Source organism: Abramis brama (assembly GCF_963993115.1).
Source record: "Abramis brama genome assembly, chromosome: 11".
NCBI classification, from domain to species: Eukaryota; Metazoa; Chordata; class Actinopteri; order Cypriniformes; family Leuciscidae; genus Abramis; species Abramis brama.
The window spans coordinates 33,845,889-33,867,401 of NC_139973.1; the positions used below are offsets into that span (position 1 = coordinate 33,845,889).

The window sequence follows — 21,513 nt, forward strand, 5'->3', positions numbered from 1 at the left end:
TCTAAATGCTTTCATGATACATTGTTTGATTAGTCGACACTGCCTGAGGAATGTGGGACTTTTCACTGAACGTTATCGGGTTGTTCATCCGTTCGGCAGGGTAAACACTTGTGTCACAGCAGCTGCTCCATTGAGAGAGTTCAGCCGTGTTCTGTCCGCTCGGCGGACTGGTGATCCTTCAGTTCGCCCTATGCCTCGATGACAACCCGCGGGCGAGAGCGCTTAATGAGGGAAGCTCAGTGAATGTCAAAACCAGAGCGATGCGTCATGCATCACCACGAGCCCTGCGGAGGCGCGACGCGCTGGCACAGAGCAGTGCGATAATGCAGTAAATCACTGTTCTTTTCTGAGTGTTTATTTTTGCGACTGAGACCATAGGAATTTACCAGTGCATCCATCCATACTAAACATCTAATGAACAACAAGAGAATCCTATAAGTTTCTTAGCAATTAAAGCTCATGTGATAGGGAAGGTGTCATAAGAAGCGCCACCATTCCCCTCTGTCGCCACCAGGGGGCGCCGGCGTATTGTTTGGAACAGCGTGCCTCTCCCATGCCTCAGGTCAGGTGAAGTATACGCCAGCAACCTCTCTCAAGCATGGATAAAGATGATTTATTTTGACCGTGTCTGGTGAATTCGAGGATTTGAGGAATGAACATCCTCAGTCCCTAATATATAAGACAATAATATTTACTGAACCTGTAAAGTCCTGTTTATTTGAAAGTGAAATGTAGGCTGAGAAATGTATATAATCTTTTAATGTTGTCTAAAGCTTTTTGTCCCTAGAGAGAACAGTTTTTTTTTCTTTCTTGTGTGGTTCATTTAAATGTGGAAGGGTACATTGTTTTATAGTACTTTTAGGGTAATCTAGGAAAAACTACAATGAAATCAAGTCATGTTATGGCAGGAGTGCTCCGGTCCTCCTTCACTGCTACTCTCCCTCATTCACACTCTGGACTACATTTCCCAGCATCCCTCCTGGTTCTCACCTGCACTCATTCAGCCATCACATGAACCTGTCACTGATCATTACCTCATCACCTCACTGATAAAAGCACACATCTCGAATACACACATTGTCTGGTTTCGTTTGAGCAAAAAAATTATGTTGGTTTAAAAAAAAAAAAAGGTTAAAAAAAAGTACCCTGGTTGCCTTAAAATTTTGAGTTCTTTGAAATGAAAAATTTAAGTTAATACAATGAGGGAGATTGGTTTAATCAACAGAAACTCAAAATATTATCTTATCTGAACCAAATAAATGATAGGTTCAGTCCTGATTACCTGTGTGAGTGTAAGATACCTGCTAACTTGCCAATAGCCAGACGAGGTGTGCGATCCATCTTTCCATCCCGCTGTCACACACCCTGCTAAAGACAAAGACTGTGATTTATCCCTGTCAAGATTCTGTGTTCACGTGCTTAATCTCAGTACTCACCTGTTTGATCTGCTTCACAGCTGCACAATAAACATCATTGTTAACATTTATCTGCTTGTCCTCTCTGAGTCTGAGTGGGTACTGTTACAGTTTATTAGTTATTTGCATCGAATCGTGAGACAAAAACATTCTGAGTGCATAATAATTACATACAGACAACACAGACACAATATAAAATATAAAAAGTGTAAAAGTATACAGAAGATACAGATTTAAATATAGAAGGTTCATTATAAAGCTTTTGTATAAAGGATTTGAAATATCTTCAATGTCTTAAGTCATGTCTTATCAAAACATTTTTATAACAGTAGCATTTTAACTTAAGCAATTCAAACAAAAAGTAACATCTGATAATCTTTGAATAAAAGTAAATTAGACTATTAGACAGTTGTGTTGACATTTCAAGCAAAAAATCACAGGGAATGCCAGGGTTAGTTATCACACTTTCAATCCAGTGATTTCCCATGCAGGGTAGATTTATTAAGTCAATTTATGCATAGGCACATAAAAGGCTTGTACCTGTTGCCCCAACTTTCCATTTAAATACCCTATTGAAGCCTTTTCAGCGAAATTTAAACAATACAAAAGGGTGGAACATAAAGCAATTCAAGAAACAACAATAATGTGAAAAGTAATGTACAAAAATGAAAAGTAAGCCGCTTCACATATAAATATTCGTCGACCGGGGCCTCACGTGCAGGTTCTGGCTCTACTAGCTGTGCATTGACTCTGAGTCTGGAGTCGAGTCGTGAGGCTCGCGCACGAGTCACTCCCACCACCCAAGCCACCGATAACCGGAAGCGACTATCATCCGTGATATTTGGGGAGACGAACGACAGCTGAGAGCGCCTTTCAATGGATAAAAACATCGCCTCATCTTTTCAATCTGTTTGACATCAACCGCGTTTTAGTGGGAGGGAAAACACAATAGAAGGAACTAACGGCAAAACCGAAGTCATTGGAACGCACTGTCAACCAGGTTCGAGCCTGACAGGCATCGCTATGGTAAGTAAAGATCAATTCAGAAACGCCTAGAAAGGCCTGGCAAATAATAATCATATTTTGCCTAACAACTCGGCAGATACAATTGCGAGAAGGATCGTGTAAATGTTAATGTATGGCTGTTATAAATAGGCCTATGGGCTATTTACCTCACACAAATACAGTTGGTGATTAGGACTTAATGTCCTTAATGTTCAGAAGAAGAATATGACGAGTCATTCATTTAAAGGTCACCCTCTGGCTGCTCTACATCAAACACAGTGGGATTTTGATTAAATGACGTGAAACAAAATAATTAATCGTATACATATAAAGATCATAAAGGCTGAGGCATATGTTTGCGCTGTAATTGGGATCATCCAGGCACATATAAGGAGTTTAAACGGGATTTGGATCGCTGGCATTATCGCTCTTAGCCATGTCAGAGGTTTTACATGGGATTTGTGAATGTAGGAAAACGGGACAGATGTTTGGGTTTCTGTCCGCTGGTTGCCTGGAGATGATGATGGTGCTGCTGAATTTGGCTGATCTATCAAAATTAGGGAGATGCTGCTTGAGCGAAGGACTGCAGTTTAAAGCTTAATAGAATAATAACTCTTGTTTTGAGGATTTCACAAGTCGTTGGCATTTCCACAAAACGCATTAATTATATTGATAATGATTGTCATTGAAAAGAGGAGCAAACGCGACCCCCTCCTTCCTTCAGATTTCCACACCCACCCACAGTCGCACACTGGCTGTACACGAGAAGGGGGTGAAAAACACAATCCGAAAACACCATTATGGGCCAATTTGCGGTGTTAATGCGAACCTTTATGCCTCCGAGACTCGTTTACGTTGGAGGCATTTTTGGTCAGTGAAAAAAGGCACACCCAGAAACGTTTTCTCTGTCGCCTAGACACCGTTTAACCCTTTGGGTGGGTTTCTCGTTACGTGGAATCACATCAATCTCGGTTCTTCAGTCAGGGTCGGAAATGTAGATCTGTTGTAGTCCCAGGCGGGGTTTATTTTTTTTTAAACATAAAGCTCTAGAAATGGCCGTGTAAATGGTTCGGAACAGTCATGTTTTGGGTGGACCTCGAGCCTGCGGAATGGAAATAAACGGAGACGTCAACATGGCGACAGCTGCTTCGCCCCTGCGCTCGAGATGAATCCTCATCTATAAAGGTAGGGCCTTCAAGCTCACCTTGGGCTTCTGTCACCATTCAGGACAAAAATGTACATAAACTTTCGATTAAAACCTTTTATTTGTTTATTGTGGTTCTTGAGAGGTAGGCTACTCCGTTTGACTTGTTGAAACACGTACGCTATAAGAAAATTAGAAAATGAATGCCAGTCCATTTTGAACGTTTCTTGCGGTTTGCATTTTTTAGACATTTATTTTGTATTATAATATAAATCAATCAATCAATCAGTGAAATCCAAACGAACAACCCATTCATTAAAGCAGACTGTACAACTCTGAAAAGATTGAAAACTCATTTATAAATTTTGAATTTGCATTTTAATAGCTTTAACGCTTGAGGAAATGTGCTATTATTAAACCCCCGAATCACCCGTGTTCAATACGTAAGAGTCAAACTGTCATTAAGAATTGCACGCGAATATGACGGCGGTGGAGGGAGCGCGTGGCGGATGACCTGAACTGAGCCCAAGGCGGAAGCGCGCGCACCTGTGTTTCAGCACCATGGAGAGCAGCTGTTGCGAATCCCTATTATCCACGACGAAGCAGAACCATTTTAACGCACAGTTGAGGAAAAAGTGGCAAATTCTTGACTAGAAATCAGCAACACAGCCTAGTATGCACTAACGGCTTCGTTAGGACATGTCACGTGTTGGTGTTTTGTTTGAGTTTAGTGTGAGGTAGTGTGGAAGGTCACTTCCCCCCCATCTGTCAGAAATCATACATTCAGTCTTTATAACACATACAGTGTCTAAACATGTATGCATGACTGTCATGGTTTGAGGGAAAATTTTGACACACAGATGCCTAGAGTTGGCCTGGAATATTTTAATCCACCTTTTCTGTGACATACTGTCAAGATCTTTCAGTATCTTGACTGGAGAATCATGCAGGATCCACTGAGGTGACATATTTTACATGATGTTCATTGGTAGTCACCCATGATTCTTTATTATGATGTAACGTGTAACTTTATTATGATACCACCAGAGGAGCTTCCTAAATTTCTCAGTGTTTGTTTTTGATAGCTCATCAAGTAGTAGTAGTTTACCCAGGAGTGCCAACTGTATACTTAAATTGTGCCAATCTCCTCTCTGAGGTTTGCTTTGACCCTGGAGACAGGGCTGGGAGTAATGCTCCAGAGGGTTGGCTCATTTTTGGAGGGGGGTTAAATAAGTGGATCATTGGATGAGTGCTTGGGTGGGTAGACGCATGGGTGAGGGAGTTGTTTTTTACTTTGTCCTCAGAGGGAACAGCCTGAACTGGCTGGGTGACGGTAGGGAGAGAGTGAGACAACTCACAGTGCTCACTCACAGGCCGACACGCACACAAACAATTAGTCACAGTTGCAAACTGAAATCTAGCCCAGAGCAGGCGAAGGTACCCTGGAATATTTTTTGGACTAGGAAACATTGTTAGTGGGAGTTCTGCACAGAAAAATAGCACCTTTTAAATGGATGCAGACAACTCAAACTTGCTCAAAAAGCTTACTGCACCAAGAAACTAAATCTATGCTTTTACTGATTTTATTAGTATACCTTCGTTCGTAAGGTATTACAAACTTTATTTGAGGTATGCTTCATATTCAGGCATGTAATTTTCATGCAGATTTGTATAAGGATGTTTGTTCTCAAATTTCTCAAACAGTTTTTTCACCTTGCTTTTTAGTGTGGTAGGCCTGGTATTTGTGCAAAAGGGAAGAAGGCATAGCCTATTTTATTTAGTCACAGTATAATAAATGCATTTTATCTCTGTTTTCATTTTCATTCAGTCTATGCAGGATCCGGTGAGCTAAAAGATTTTTAGTGCTACTGATTTTTGAGTTTGCTTGGTCAAATGTGTTTATTGCAACTACTACTATGCCTTTCTAGTTGGATGAGGACTCAGAGGTTTGCATCGTAGGTGGTTTGGAGCAGTGTCAACTGTTGTTTGTGTGAAAGAAATCCTAGTTCTAGAAAATTCTAGAAATTACTATTGCATAAATAAAAGAATTAATGTTTTTTTTTTTACTGTCAACTGAAATGATTCACTGCTAAAACTCCTAAAATGGTATTGTCTAAAAAAAGGAAGAATGGAGCCTGTGCATATGGATTTAAAAAAGTATATAATTGAAGAGTTCAGATGCAAAAGCCTCTAAGTGCCATCTGAAATTTTCTTCTAGAATGATCATTTTTATCAAGTTCGTATATTTAAGTTCAGTAATTTCACTTAAATGACAATTCATAGGTAATTTTCATTGCCATTTAAGTGAAATTACTGAACTTAAATATACGAGCTTGATAAAAATGATCATTCTAGAAGAAAATTTCAGATGGCACTTAGAGGCTTTTGCATCTGAACTCTTCAGATACAAATGGGGATGCAATTATGGCATCTTTAACATGGTTTTGAAGCTTTAACAAGAATCTGGGTTTCTTTTTTCAGAGTTGTCTTAAATCCACCATTTTGAATTGGATTTTTTTTTTTTTTAAAGATGAATAAATCTAAATTGTTGGGGGGGATTCTGAATTTCAAAATCCATTTTAGACAGCCAGATGCATGCTCAGGTGCCACTCACAGGATTATTATCACAGGTTATTATCTCCCAAACTGGATTTTGGATTCCAATGTGAGTTATGTGACATACAGTGTGTGTTAAACAGTTAATAAATGGACTTAAAATATAAGAAAAAAAAGGAAATTTAAACTATTTAGTGTAGGAAATACAGTCGGTCAATTATACAGTACAGTTTAGTGGTCATTATAAAACAATATTTGACCGAGGAATTCTGTGACTGACCAGTCAGAATCAATAACTGCAGATAGCCGTGTAATAAAATGTGGATTCTTTCACTAGCGATATTTTTATGTACTCTATCATTCAAAAGTTTGGGGACAGTAAGACTTAAAATGTTGGAAGAAGTCTCTTATGCTCACAAAGGCTGCATTTATTTAATCAAAATAAAAAGAGTAAAAAGAGTAATTTTCTGAAATAGTATTACAATTTAAAATAACTGTTTTAATATATTTTAATATGCAACTTATTCCTGTGGTGGCAAAGCTGAATTTTCAGCATTCAGCAAAAGAACAGCATTTATTTAAAATAACAATTTAAAAGTCATTACAGTCGCTTTTTGATCATTTTAATTAATTCTTGCTTAATTTGCTTTTGTTAGATTGGATGGATTCCCTACGTCAGAAATGTCAAATCCGACCACGGACGCCGAAATCTGGTCAAAAGATGGTGTCCAAAACCAGTAAAAGACCTGTTAACAGAAAGACTTGTCTGGTACCCCAAAACTTTGATACCCTGGTACCCCAAAGAGTTTGACTGAGAAAGCCAGAGAAGAGCAGTAGCAGGAGACGAAGTGATGATAATAATAATAGCAGAATTTATTGAATAATCTTAATTGCGTATGTTTCTATGCTCAGACTTTGTCTATCCAGCATGTGTTATTATACCAAGGGAAAAACAATGTAAAATTACTGCTTCAAAACATCATTCATGATGTTAAAAACCTTGAAATGGGAGAGATTCTCTTATATTAGTCATGAAGAAAAAAATCCCTTAAAACCACACAATCAGTAGATTAAACAACAATAGAAAAGAAATAATAAGATGAATAGTAATAATAAAATGATAATAAATGATAAATGATGTAAATCAAATAATAATAATATGATTAAATGATAAATGGTATAATTAAACTATATAAAAACAAAGAAAATAATACACAACACAGATTTATGGTCGCACAGGTTGTTACTTAGAATCCTTAGATCATTTATTTCCAAAAAAAATGTTTTACTGACCACAAACTTAGTAGTAATGATTAGTAGTAATCTCTTTCGCTTTCTCCATCTCTATACCTCTTTCTTATTTTTATCCCCCCATATCTTACATATGTCACTATTCTCTGAGCCAGTGAATCTTGAAGGGTAGGGGGGATTCACAGGGGTCATGAAGCCCCTGGGACTGTAGCTGATTTGATCTGAGTACATGCCCAGTTTGGCGCTCACAGGTCTGGTCACAGCACTCAGGGCAGCACGCCAGACCGGCTATTTATGCCTGGTGACCCGCAGGCGTTGCTGCTCTACTGTAACATACAGAGCTGGTACAACCATCCAATTCTGTAAACACACGCAAGCTGCATCTAATGTCACTGCTTGAATATTAACAGCCTCTTTATTGGTAATAATTCTGAAATCTTCTTTCGAGTCTCCAGTGTGATGCTTGACGTTGGTTAATTTCATATTTTAAACTGCCACGGATTGACTCAATTCATAAAAATGAAAGACTGGAATGATCAATCTCCTCTCGCAAGAACTGTGTATTGAACGTGTGATTTCCTTCCTTCAGCTCCCAGAGTGACCGGAGATTAGCTGGTGCAGCTACCAGAGCAGGATGTCAATATGGCTGCTCAGCTGCTCGTTCCACCCGGACCTGACAGCTTCCGGCCCTTCGTGCCCGAGTCTCTCGCTGCTATCGAGCGCCGCATCGCAGAGGAGGCGGCCCAACGGCCCAAAGTCGAGAGACGGCCTGATGATGATGACGAAAACGGGCCCAAACCCAACAGCGATTTGGAGGCGGGAAAATCCCTGCCCTTCATCTACGGAGACATTCCACCCAAAATGGTGTCCGTCCCGCTGGAGGACCTGGACAACTACTACAGCAACCAAAAAGTATGTGAAGGAAGATTTTTTTAAATGGAAACATTTAACTTTTGTTTGCTTGTTATTTGCATTTAGATTGTCGACAGGACTTTAGTCTGGTGTCAGAACGTGTATCATTCTCTAGTTATATAACAGATTTGAAAAGAGATTGTCACAGAATGTGCACTGTAACCACAATCCGTTTTTCTCTGCTTCAGACCTTTATAGTATTGAATCGTGGGAAGGCTATATTCCGCTTTAATGCTACGCCGGCCTTGTATATTTTGAGCCCTTTCAATCCATTGAGGAGAATCTCCATCAAGGTCCTGGTGCATTCATATCCTTTATCAGCTGAATGGATGTATGTAATAGGTATAATGACAACTACATTAGCTTCCACATCAGCAGACGAGATCATTTTGTTTATTCAAAACGCACATTACAGATATGTTGTCTGCTGCTTTAAATGCTCAAGCTCTGGTGTTTTGTGAATTCTGATTGGCACAATTGTCATTGTTTTTATCGTTTATCAGCTGGAAAAAAATATTCTGAAAGTGATTCCAATAATATCGTTTTTCTTTGCCTTTATCATTATAGTTGTGGTGTGGAATCTGCTATTCTAGAACGATTTTTAGAACTTTTTCTTTATCGTTATCTTTATAATTATTGTTCCTGGTGTGAACAGGGCTTTAGTCTTAGGGCTTTCTGTCACGTGTAGCCTGTTTTGGTTTCGTATTCTCTGTGTTCTGATTTGCGAGTTCATTTCCATGGTTCTTAATTTGTTAACACCTGTTCTGTTTCAGTTAATCATCCCCTGTGTATTTAAGCCCTCAGTTTCCTGTGTTCCATTGTCTGGTCTCGTCAGTGTGTAACTTGGTTGTGGATTCTAGCTCCTGGATTTTCCTGAGTTTTCCTGTTGAATTTATTAAAAGACTGTTTATTTTGTATTCTTATTCTTTTGTCTTCGTGCATTCATTACAGCCACAGTATGTGACAGAAAACAAAACCAAACCTGGTCTACACGTGACACAGACTTTTTATTGTGACAACTTGCTTAGAAGGAACCAACATCTGACAATCTGACCAACATGTAAAGGGAACAAACAAAAATTGTTTTGTTTTTACCTCTACAGTTCAAAAGTTTGAGCTCAGTGAAATTTTGTGTTGTTTTTTAAAAGTGTCTTTTATGCTCACCAAGGCTGCATTTATTTGATTTTTAAAAAACTGTAAAAACAGTAATATCGTGAAATATTTTTTACAATTTAAAATAACAGTTTTCTTTTTTAATATACATTACAATGTAATTTATTCCTGTGCTGGCAAAGCTGAATTTTCAGCATCGCTACTCCAGTCTTCAGTGTCACATGATCCTTCAGAAATGATTATAAAATGCTGATTTACTGCTCAAGAAACAATTCTTATGATTATCAATGTTAAAAACAGCTGCTTAATATTTCTTTGGAAACTGATACATTTTTTCCCCAAAGATTCTTTGATTAAAAATCAAAGAATTGATGTAGCCTATTTTGTGACAATTTAAAAGTATTTTAAAAGTATTTACTGTCACTTTAGCAGAATTTAATGCATCCTTGCCGAATGGAAGTATGAATTTTGTAAAAAATCTATCTTTCTGACTCCAACCTTTTGAGTGATATTGTACATACCGCAGAATATAGAGTTCTGCTTCTATAAATTTATTCTGTTTACTACTAAGTGCCTCAAACATAACTTTTGATATCTTTCAAATATTTGGCAAACTTTGGCAAATCTAGTGATTAGTTTTTTCCCATAGGCATTGAACCTTGTGGCTATGTCATTTGAGGCTGAGATTTGGTTGGTTGGTTGTATGTATTTGTGTGTGTTTTCTTTGTGTATATTCCTTGACCTCTGCTTACGCTGTTCAGTTTTGTGATCATGTGCACAATCTTGACCAACTGCGCCTTCATGACCCTCAGCAATCCCCCGGACTGGGCCAAGAACGTAGAGTAAGTCACATCTTGTGCATAGATTTAAGAAAGTTTTACAGCCTAACCTGATTAACATTTATTAAGAACCCCAATAGATCATAATGGTAGTTTTGTGGATTTTTGTCCATTTCTGTTAGCATTTGGACCATCTCTGTCCTAGCGTACTCCTAAATGTCGACAACATTATCAGTATTCTGGAGCAATGAACTAAACATATTGATGATCTTCTATGCACTTGTATGGCGAGATTTTTGTTCAATAAAATGCTCTGTAAGATGTGTCATATCCCCCTAATTTATATTAAATACCAGCTGTTTCTGACTAACAATGGGAAAAAAATTATATATGGAAATATAATATATATTCCAAGTTTTCTGAAGCCATACAATAACTTGTGACTGTAAGTGACTCAAAAAGAAAAAATAAAGTCATTATTCACTGGTAATCTTCTCCTCTAGTGAGTTGTTGACTCAAGAACTGCTGTGACAAGATCATTGAGTCAGTGAGTTGAATTTTTCGAACGAATCTCATGGCACAATTTTTCACTTAACCAGTTTTTGAGTTATACTCATTAAATAAAACACCCATCTGATAATGAAAGTTGATTACGAAATGTAATAATCGTTTATGTGTATTGTTACATTGTATCGCTGCTACAACAAACACGAAGAATGCAAGATTGAGGAAACAAATGCACGTTAAATTAAGAAAACTCTTGCTACCAAGTTTGGATTTCTGTATTATTATCCATTAATGTGTGCGTCAATGTTTAATAAAGTTTATTTTTGTTTTCGTCCCCATGCAGTTGCGATATGTTATGCATATACAGGAATATAGACTCCATAGCATATGGTGAATATACACTGTGCTGTAACTTGCCTTTTGTTTATTATGTGTTATGTAATAGATAATGTGCAATCAGCAACTAAATAAACCCTGACAGGGTGCAACAATATTACAGGAATACATGATACAATATTACAATAGTATAGCATGACTCACCATTCTAAACGCGCAGCTCAGGTTAAAATTAAAAGTTCATCTATTAAAAAACATGCCTTTAGTCCTTGCATTTTTTTTCCCCACTGACCTGTGTTTCTCGCTTTTAACCGCAAAAAAATGTGTTTTGTGTGCATGAACCCTTTTGATTTGAATGTTCTTTAGTCTCTTCTTAAAGGGATAGTTCACCCAAATATTTAAATTTTGTCATTACTAACCCTAAATTTCAGGGCAAGTAAATTATGACAAATTGTACATTTTTGGGTGAACTATCCCTTTAAAACAAATTCAGACTGAACCAACAGAGACTTTGTCGGGTTTTTTGTCATATCTGTATGTTACCCGTGTCGATGTCTGTCGGCGTTGGTCAGCACTTTTGATTGAACACGTTAATTCTGCGTTTGTCGGGTCTTGAAACGTCTGAGAAATTACATACTGTAATCTGGCTGGCATCTGTCGGTGCTGTATGAATTGGCCTTTAGACATTTCTCTTTTTTGAGAGTAGTAAAAGTCTATCAGTATTTCTTGGCCCAATGTTCTTTTTCAATAGGTAATTTGTTTTTGTACATTCAGGTACACGTTCACAGGGATCTACACCTTCGAGTCCCTGATTAAGATCCTGGCACGGGGCTTCTGCGTGGGGAAGTTCACTTTCCTGCGAGACCCCTGGAACTGGCTGGATTTCAGTGTCATTATGATGGCGTGAGTATTTCTGAGGACAGCTGATGCAGATTATTTTGTATTAGAGCTGCACGATTCTGGATAGATTGAGAATCACAGTTTTTTTTTTTGTTTAAAATAGAGATCACGATTCAGCCACGATTTTGAATAGACAAACCAAACAAAATATCAAGTAATTTACTACAGGTTCTGACAAAATGTTAATCGCTGCAGTCTATTTAAAAATATCTAAGTTATAATCTAATTAATTTGAATGAATTATTGTTTTAAAAAAATTATTTTGAATGAATGATTCAATGACTGACTCAGACTTCACTTGTTTAGTTACTGGATGAATCAGCGTTTTTTGAACAAATCTCTTGAACGAATGATTCAATGACAACAATCAGTTGTTGCCACCTACTGGTGTAACTATGTAATTTATATAATCTTTATTTGAAGCAGCAAGTTACTTTCAAATGGTGATTTGCCCCATTTGTTTATCGCTACTGTAGACATCAGTGATTATATCCGAACTATCAACTTTTTATCTCTAGTAATTCTGTGATAATTTGAATTCTGTGATAATTTGAATTTGAATGTGATAATCAGATTTGAATGTTCCGTTGTGATCGTACATAACAGACATAGACGAATTGTTATCATTTAGTAATTAGATCGCGTGGATGTTTGAATCAAGATCGTGATCTTTTAACAATTAATACTGCAGCTCTATTTTGTATTAAAAACATAAGAGAAATGTGAATGTCCACTGTTTTCCCTGAACTGTTAATGAGGGTTTAGAAAGCTGGTGAATCCATGTCGGTTGCAGTTGTGTGAGTTTGAACTGGTGTGTCGGCGTGCGTGTGTGTGCTTGTGGTAACTCTCTATTTGATTCTACAGGTATGTAACTGAGTTTGTAAACCTAGGCAATGTGTCAGCTCTCCGCACTTTCAGAGTGCTCAGAGCTTTGAAAACTATCTCAGTCATCCCAGGTAAGGGATGTATGTGTGCGTGTGTGTGTGTATAGACGTGCGCATGCGTGTGCGCGTAAACACGGTTGTCAGTCAGGTGTGTGTCTCTGTGTGACGTTTCCCTCTGCTGCCCTGTCCTGTCCTAACATGTGTGCGTGTGTGTGTTTGTGCGTGCGTGCGCGTGTGACCCCCTCTCCCTCCTCCCTCCCCCTCCCTACAGATATGTAACAGAATTTGTGGATCTGGGCAATGTCTCAGCACTGAGAACCTTCAGGGTTTTACGAGCACTCAAAACTATATCAGTGATTCCAGGTGAGGGCTAGCTCACAGGCTGCCTCTCTCTTCATCTGAGCTCTCGCTCACTCCATCCCCTCCTCCGCTGGCCTCTCTCTCTCATTCTGTCGCTCCAAGCGGTCAGAGAAAGCAGGAATCCGCTCTGGTGTAAAAACGGGATTCCAGGCTTTTAAAAACACATTCTGTAGTTTTCCTTATATCCCTTTTGCCGGGCTCTGCTCTGTTATTTCCCAAAGACCATCACGCCTTGGGAAAGGTCTCCCATCATGCCTTGGGAAATAGACAACTGGGCATTTTTTGAGTTGTGTTGTTTTTTTGTTTTTTGTTTTTTTTGCATGAGACATTGCTGAAGCCTATATAGTCTGAGATAGAGAACTTGAGACCCTTTACTCTTCTCTTCTCCTGTGTCTGCTGTTTGAGTTCTATGTGCATGCGCATCGTCGGCCGTGTTCGCTATGTTCCGTGCTGTGTGTGTGTGTGTGTGTGAAGCACAGACATGCACACACGCACATGCTACACTTTCACTCACTGTCCTACACTGCATGCTTAAATGTTGTTAATACGCAATATCACAAACATTTATTCAACTAGCTAATAGTTAATACAATGTTTTAATCATCAAAAGCTGAATGTTTTACTAGATTTGTATTGTTATTCTAGTCCAAAGAAATGATTAAAGTAACTGTAATGTCAAAATTATACTTAAATGTTGTATACTGCCAGATTTTTAAGCCAAACATGAAAATTCGGCCATCCCCCCCATTCAGCCTCCATACCTTATTCCAAACCAAACTTGTATGCTATTTTTTTAAGATAGCATGTGTGAAGAACATATCAGAATTTGAGTCTTAATTTAAAGGTACGCTACCAAAAGAGACTTTCAGTTGAATTTAGAATTTTTTTTTCACTCTTTTCTATATTTTTAGTTTTTCTATCTTTTTTGGATATTGACAGCTGTGGTTGCTATGAACTGTCACTAGAATAGAGCTGTGTAAAGAATATTTTAAATGTCCTTTTTGTGCTTTGAAGGAAAAATAAGCACACAGGTTTGGAATAACATGAGGGTGAATAAGGCCCAATCCCAATTCTATTTTATACCCCTTCGCCTACCCCTAACCCTTCGCCTACCCCTTACCCTTGCCCCTTGAAACAGAGTGGCAAGGCGTAGGGGTGAAAATATTCCCCTAAGAAATGGGACACCACTACTACACCATTACACGTCATTATACGTCGTTGCTAGCGCCTACGTCACAGGAGATGCGCCAATGTTTATCACAAACTTCCAAGATGCCGTCGTCAGCTGTAGTCATCTCAATTGCGTGAGTTACAGCAATTTTTTTTGCATTTTTCTTCTGAAGTTCGCAGAAAACAACGGAGATGACGATATCTTCGACGCCTAAGTATTTTTGGACTTCAGGAAACGTTGCTCGTTGTCAGCGCGAAAACGAATGAGCCTCCGGGGTTCCTCAGGTGTCCCTGTTTGATAAAGAACATACAAGACTGGTTGATCATGTTGCAAAAAGCACGAAACTGTGTAAGCACTGTTCGTTTATATCGTGATCACATATAACCACAAGAAAACAATGCGTTCATAGCAGATGTACGGTAAAAGATAAACCAATTCCCTGCCGCAATTACATTCACCAGTTATCAGACATGAAAATATGTTTCGGGACTATCGTTAACGAACTTCAGCGATTTTTTTTTGCAAACGTTTCTTTGAAGAACATGACCGTAAATATGAACACAAGATTGAATGTGACATAAAGAAAATGATTATTGGCAGTCATGTTGCCTCTGTAGCCGGTGTATGCAGGTACATTTCTCATACCCCTTCGTTTGAAGTGTGGTCCCGAAAAATCTTCGTTTCAAGGGCCATCTGGCCCTTCCCCCTACCCCTACCCCTACCCCTCCAACCAAAAGAGAATCGAGACAACCCTACCCCTTCACGGGAACGCGCAAAACGGAGGGGTAGGGCCAAGGGGTGAATTGGGATTGAGCCCAAATAATGTGTTTCTGGGTGAACCATTCCTGTAAAAAAAATAATAATAAAAAAATCGATATACATACATATATATATATATTATATATATATAAGGATGACAGAAACAGTAACACTTTAACAATAAGGTACAATTTGTTAACATTATATAATGCATTAGGCATTATGAACTAACAATGAACAATATTTTACAGTATTTATATTTATGGTAATTTACAGTATAAATACCCTATTGTTTATTGTTATTCATGTTTGTGATAAATAATCTGAATTTACACAAAAATGGCATAAATGTTCTAGTATATGTAAACATTTATATTATCTTAGATTAATAAATGTTGTAAATGTTATTTAATGTACACTCGCTATTATGTTATTTAACAGATTAGACCTTATTATAAAGTGTTACCATAAGATCTTTTTCATATTTATGTAGTTGTAACATAGGCATACTCACACTGTGTTTGAGTTGTTGTGCGCATCAGCAGTGTTTGTGACCACCGTTGCGTGTTCCTCAGGGCTGAAGACCATCGTCGGAGCTCTGATCCAGTCTGTGAAGAAGCTGTCAGACGTGATGATCCTGACGGTGTTCTGTCTGAGTGTGTTTGCTCTGATCGGACTGCAGCTCTTCATGGGAAACCTGCGGCAGAAGTGTGTGAAGATGCCGGAGGTCAATGTCACTGAAAACCTCACTGCCACGCTGAACTATAGTATCGGCTTAGAGTTGCACAACTCCACCTTTAACTGGACAGAGTACATTACTGATGAGAGTAAGTGAAGAATGTGTGTGATTTTTCTCTCCAATGTGTGTGTGTGTTATTGAGATGCTTGTTGACACTCCATGTTCCTGCGGATGTAAGGGGTGCTCCACTGGCCCAAGAAAAATGAGTCATCTAGTGCTTAAAGCACTTTTATGGTTGTGTGTGTGTGGATGTTGCCAGCAGTAAGTGTGATTTAAAGGCTAGCTTTCATTTGGACACTTCCTTCAAGCTACATGATTCGGGGCTAGAAACATATACTGTGCATCTTTGTGTGTAGCCTATACGTTCTGCTTCTGATCTTTTTATTATATATCTTGACATTTATCTTATGCTTTTTTCCCTTTTAGAAAATTATTATCACCTCCCAGGCCGCAGAGATGCTTTGCTATGTGGAAATTCAAGCGATGCAGGGTAAATATATGTTCTTTCAGATTTTACATGCTAGTTCAAATTAAAACAAAACATGTCCTTATAGTTATTAGAATATAGATAAGATTTTTGTAACGAAGAAACGTTTTGCAGGTTTTCTTAACAATCTAACATATCTCCCTTTTTAATTGGTTAAGCGTATATAATGCAGTGGTTCTCAGCCTTTTTGACTCCAAGAAAATATTCGAAGATAAGCTATCATGTACCTCTGGTACTTCTGTTGTAATAAAAATAAACTCCAAAATATGATGTCTGTTTAATGTTTAATCTTTATTTTTAGTGTTTTTTTAGCATTTTAAATTGTTAGTATGACTAAATTATTTTAAAACTACTTAGGACCAGTTTTCTGAGGCCACTGTTCTGCTTTGTTGGAATAAATTGCTAATTCTTATTCACTGAATATACTTAAAAACTTTTTCTAATTGCTGGGGATTACAGGCAATGCCCAGAGGGATTCAGATGTATAAAAGCAGGGCGTAATCCTGACTACGGCTACACAAGCTTTGACACGTTCAGCTGGGCCTTCCTCTCACTCTTCCGACTCATGACACAAGACTTCTGGGAAAACCTCTACCAGCAGGTACAACTTAGACATCCCATCACTGCCCACCTTGTCTCAGTATCCTACTGTAGGCTTGAACCCCACATCCTTCTATATAGTCTAGGCCATGTTTTTTTTATATTAGCATTATACCACACCATTGTTTTTTGAAGCTCCAGCAGCATACCAAAAGACATTCAGTTTTATCAGAATTGTGAGCTAATTGAATGCGATGAGAGAAAAATGCAATTTTACAGAAAATAATGCCATGATAAATCCATGCAGGCTGCACAAAGGTATCAAACATACAGTGTGATGAGGATAGTCAAAAAATTATCATGTCTTACACAAACAAATTACTTAAGTTCTTGCCAGGAATAATAATAATAATAAACTTTATTTTATATAGAGCCTTTAAAGCAGCTTCTCAAGGCACTTTACATAATAAAAATACAAAGAGAGAGAAAAAAATATACAGATAGAAATACAAAGCGTAAAAAAAAAAAAAAAAGAACACACTGGAATACAAAATAATTAAAACCATCCAGAAAAAAAAAGAGTTTTTAGGTTGGATTTAAAAATGCTTAGATTTTGTGCATCTTTAATATGAGAAGGAAGTGCGTTCCAGATTCTAGGAGCATAGGATGACAAAGCCCTGTCCCCTACAGATCACAAATGTGTCTGTGGAACAGCCAAAAGACCAGCTTGAGAGGAGTGCAAATGACGTTTAGGAATATATACATTTAAAAGCGCAGACAGATACTGTGGGGCCAGACCATGCAGTGCCTTATATGTGAACATAAGGATTTTAAAATCAATGCATAACCTGACCGGGAGCCAGTGCAAGGACTTCAGTATTGGAGAAATGTGTTAATTTCTTCTGACTCCAGTCAGGATCCTAGCAGCAGAATTTTGCACACATTGCAATTTGTTAGGAACCCCAGCAAGAAAGTGCATTGCAGTAGTCAATGTGGGCAAAAACAAAAGTATTGATAAGCCTTTCAGTCACAGGAAAGGATAGCATAGGGCGAAGTCTAGCAATATTTCTGAGACGACAAAAGGAATTTTTAACAACATATTGCACATGTGGGTCAAAAGACAAACTCGAATCAAATATAACTCCTAATTTTTTTACTTTAGTTTGAAACAGAGCCATCTAACAGTTAACCAGTTAACCAGCCAGTTAACATTAGTGAACCAGCTTTACAAAGCTGATGAGGAAAGCCAATATTGCAAGACCTCTGTCTTATCACTATTAAGACACAAAAAGTTTGGGGTCATCCATATTTTCTATCTAAGAAATACAATGTGCGAGAAAAGAAACATCCATGATTTGACCAGGCTTAGAGTGAATATAAATCGGAGTATCATCTGCATAAAAGTGATAATTAAGCCCAAGTGATCTTAAGAGCAATCTAAGAGGAAATATATATGCTAGAAAGTAATGGGGCCTAAAATTGAACCCTGAGGGATACCAGTAGTGACAGAGCCAATCTCAGACCTGAAACCACTCATAAAAACAAACTGGCGGCGATCAGAGATATAAGTTCTAAACCAGGTTAAAACAGTCTCAGAAACACCAAAGACAGTTTCAAGTTGGTTGAGTAAAAGGTTGTGATTGACAGTATCAAAAACGGCGCTAAGATCAAGAAGGATAAGGATGGAGAGAGAACCACAATCTGAAGCTATTAACAGATCATCGGTGACCTCGACCAAAGCTGTCTCTATGCTGTGGAGTTTAAGAAAACCAGACTGAAGGGGCTCGAAAAGATTATTAACAATAAAATGATTGTGTAGCTGCATAGCTACCAGTTTGAATCAGTCTGACAAATGCTGACTTGCAAATAAGTTATGATTCATAACTTCATCATTAGCAGCATCATTACCAGTGTTGGGAAGGTTACATAGGAAATGTAATAGGTTACAGATTACAAGTGACCCTATTGAAAATGTAATAAGTAGTGCAACTATTTACATTAATAAAGTAATGTAACTGATTAAATTGTATTACTTTTCTAAATTTCTAATGAATTTTTTCAACTGTTAAACATTTTCAAATCAGGCAGGGATAACCTTACAGTAGTACTCCACACTGATTACTGTCAGACTTTCAGAATCCTTCATCACTTGAATTAAGATTATAATAATTTAATTTTAAAGCACAGCCACCACAAAATCAGGCTTTAGCACCTCTGCCGCCGGCTGGGGGGCCACGTACAATGGGCATGCAGTTTTGGGTCTGTGGACGGGGCTTCAACTGCTTTGGCACATCAGTTGCCTTGAGTTGCTCACAGTACGCCTTGTGCTGGGAAGGGAAGCATGACCTGATCAGCCAGCCCTAGCTTTTCTCTGTCCCGTCCGTGCCCTTCGGTTGTATGTGGACTGAACGCAAAGCCTCATGACCTCAGACCAGCTCTTTGTATGTTACGGAGGCCAGCAGAACGGAAAGGTTGTCTCCAAGCAGAGGTTAGCCCACTGGATAGTAGATGCTATTGTCTTGGTGTATCAATCCCAAGACTTGCCTTGCACGTTCGGGTTGCGAGCACACTCAACTAAAGGTGTTGCTTCCTCCTGGGCGCTGGCTCAAGGTGCCCTGCTGACAGATATATGCAGAGCTGCGGGCTGGGCAACACCCAACACGTTCGCTAGGTTCTATAGCCTAGAACTAGGCTGGAACCATCTCAGAGACTGCCATATGTTGCACTACCCTGCTTGGCTAGTCCATATGTGTAACCACCACATTCATCTCCATTTGGGCAGGGTGTGGCTTTCGCAACGTCCCCTTTCCTTCAAGGGCACGCTTTCCCAGTGTTATCCAATTAGTCACACTGAGTGGGTCTTGCAGAACAGTAGTGACTGACCTTCTCTGCTTAGAGCTCCTACCTTCCACCCCAACTCTAGGGGGCAGACCAGGAGACTCAAGCGGAGCGCTGGAAGGGCCAGCAGCAGTGGTGTGTTGATAGATATCCCCATTCGTCGGATCACCTCTGTTGTACGTCAAGAGTGACTGACTGAAGGGGAACGACTCGGTTATGTATGGTAACCCTCGTTCCCTGAAGGAGGGAACGGAGACTGTACGGACTTCACTAACTCGGCTCCTCAGCGGAAAAACAAATATGCGACGCACCTGCTAATCATTATATGCTCGCGTTGCGAGGCAGAGCAGCTGTTGCAATTATCGCATGCCAATGTGCATTGGCTCGTTTTGTTACACTCGAAGTAGACTGCACCTCTCAGACAGGTTGTTGCCTAAAGCTTTCAGCGGCAATGTGGATTTATGTAATTGGCAGACGTGGTGTGCTGCAAATTCAAACAAGAGAACCAACCAGAAGCATCAAAATAGCATCGCTTTACTAAACGGCCTTTAAATAGCAGGAGGCATCGTGCACATCAAAAACAGGCAAAGCAACAAATTAATATTATTCAACATATCCTAGCTTTTTACAGAAAATATTCAGATGTAACCCCCTTTGTAATCATTAACATTTTTATAAGTAACTATAATTTAATTACACATTATTTTCTCAGTAACTGTAACAGAATACATTTATTATATAATTAAATTATGTTACTCCGTTACATGTAACTTACTCCCCAACACTGATCATTACTGACTGAACTAACCTACGTTGTGTGCGATACTGTCAGAGTAGGTACAATGTTTGATGAAAACTTACTTTTCAACAGTTAAAAAAGTATGTTCTGTAGGAATGTGTGTAGTACAAATTAAATCCATACAGACTACATCCACCATGTTGGCTTTGTCATGTGACCCACGGCATCAGTTGCGTCACTTCACTGCCATGCACAACTCCTTTCCCGTGGCCTTCACATGCACACTTCCGAATCTCTGCAGAAGTAGTAGGTCATTCGGGTACTTTTCCCCTACTGTCTTTGAATACTATGAATTCAGACTACTCTTTTCTTTTACTACATTTTTTCGCCTGCTACATAGTAGAGAAATAGGCATTTTCAGATCAGGACAAGTTCTTTTTTGTATAGTAAGTGATATTTTATTAGCACTAGCAAAAATTATTAGAATTTTGCACCCCAAGCATTTGGCAACCCAGGCATTGGACCACATGTCTCCATTAACTAATTAGTACTATTTCATTTGCTTTCTCATTCTCTTTTTACAAAATAAGCGTTTTTGTAACATTTTGTATACGTGTGTTCTGTCTCTCACAGACCCTGCGTGCAGCTGGAAAGCCCTATATGATCTTCTTTGTTCTTGTGATCTTTCTGGGCTCCTTTTATCTGGTGAATCTCATCCTGGCTGTGGTGGCCATGGCATATGATGAGCAGAACCAGGCCACCATAGAAGAGGCCCAACAGAAAGAAGAAGAGTTTCAAGCCATGCTGGAACAGCTAAAGAGACAACAAGAAGAGGCACAGGTAGCAAACAAACACACGCAAACTCATATTAGCATGTTAGAATGCACAAACTTACGTTCACTTCAACAGGCAGACATTGATTTACAGTTACTATTTGTTCTCATTATTTTTGTTTTGATCATTATTTTATACTAGTTTCCTGATCTTTGATCTTATCCTATGCCTTCGTTATCTCTGAAGTTTCTCAGCACCACACTTACTGCGACTAACACTGTCCTGTCGCCATGGAAACCGACAG

General features: G+C 38.7%; 1 protein-coding gene across 1 annotated transcript in view; it reads left to right on the plus strand.

The window, feature by feature from the left end:
- The first annotated feature begins 2,173 nt into the window (after positions 1 to 2,173).
- The window catches only part of scn1lab (sodium channel, voltage-gated, type I like, alpha b), a 52,086-nt gene continuing 32,746 nt past the window's right edge, over positions 2,174 to 21,513 (plus strand). The window contains exons 1-10 of the mRNA XM_084128771.1: positions 2,174 to 2,441; positions 7,961 to 8,283; positions 8,472 to 8,589; positions 10,148 to 10,238; positions 11,793 to 11,921; positions 12,783 to 12,874; positions 15,668 to 15,919; positions 16,258 to 16,321; positions 16,778 to 16,919; positions 21,069 to 21,275. Coding sequence (XP_083984897.1) covers positions 8,014 to 8,283; positions 8,472 to 8,589; positions 10,148 to 10,238; positions 11,793 to 11,921; positions 12,783 to 12,874; positions 15,668 to 15,919; positions 16,258 to 16,321; positions 16,778 to 16,919; positions 21,069 to 21,275 — 1,365 coding nt within the window. The 5' untranslated portion in view covers positions 2,174 to 2,441; positions 7,961 to 8,013. The remainder of the gene's footprint in view (positions 2,442 to 7,960; positions 8,284 to 8,471; positions 8,590 to 10,147; positions 10,239 to 11,792; positions 11,922 to 12,782; positions 12,875 to 15,667; positions 15,920 to 16,257; positions 16,322 to 16,777; positions 16,920 to 21,068; positions 21,276 to 21,513) is intronic.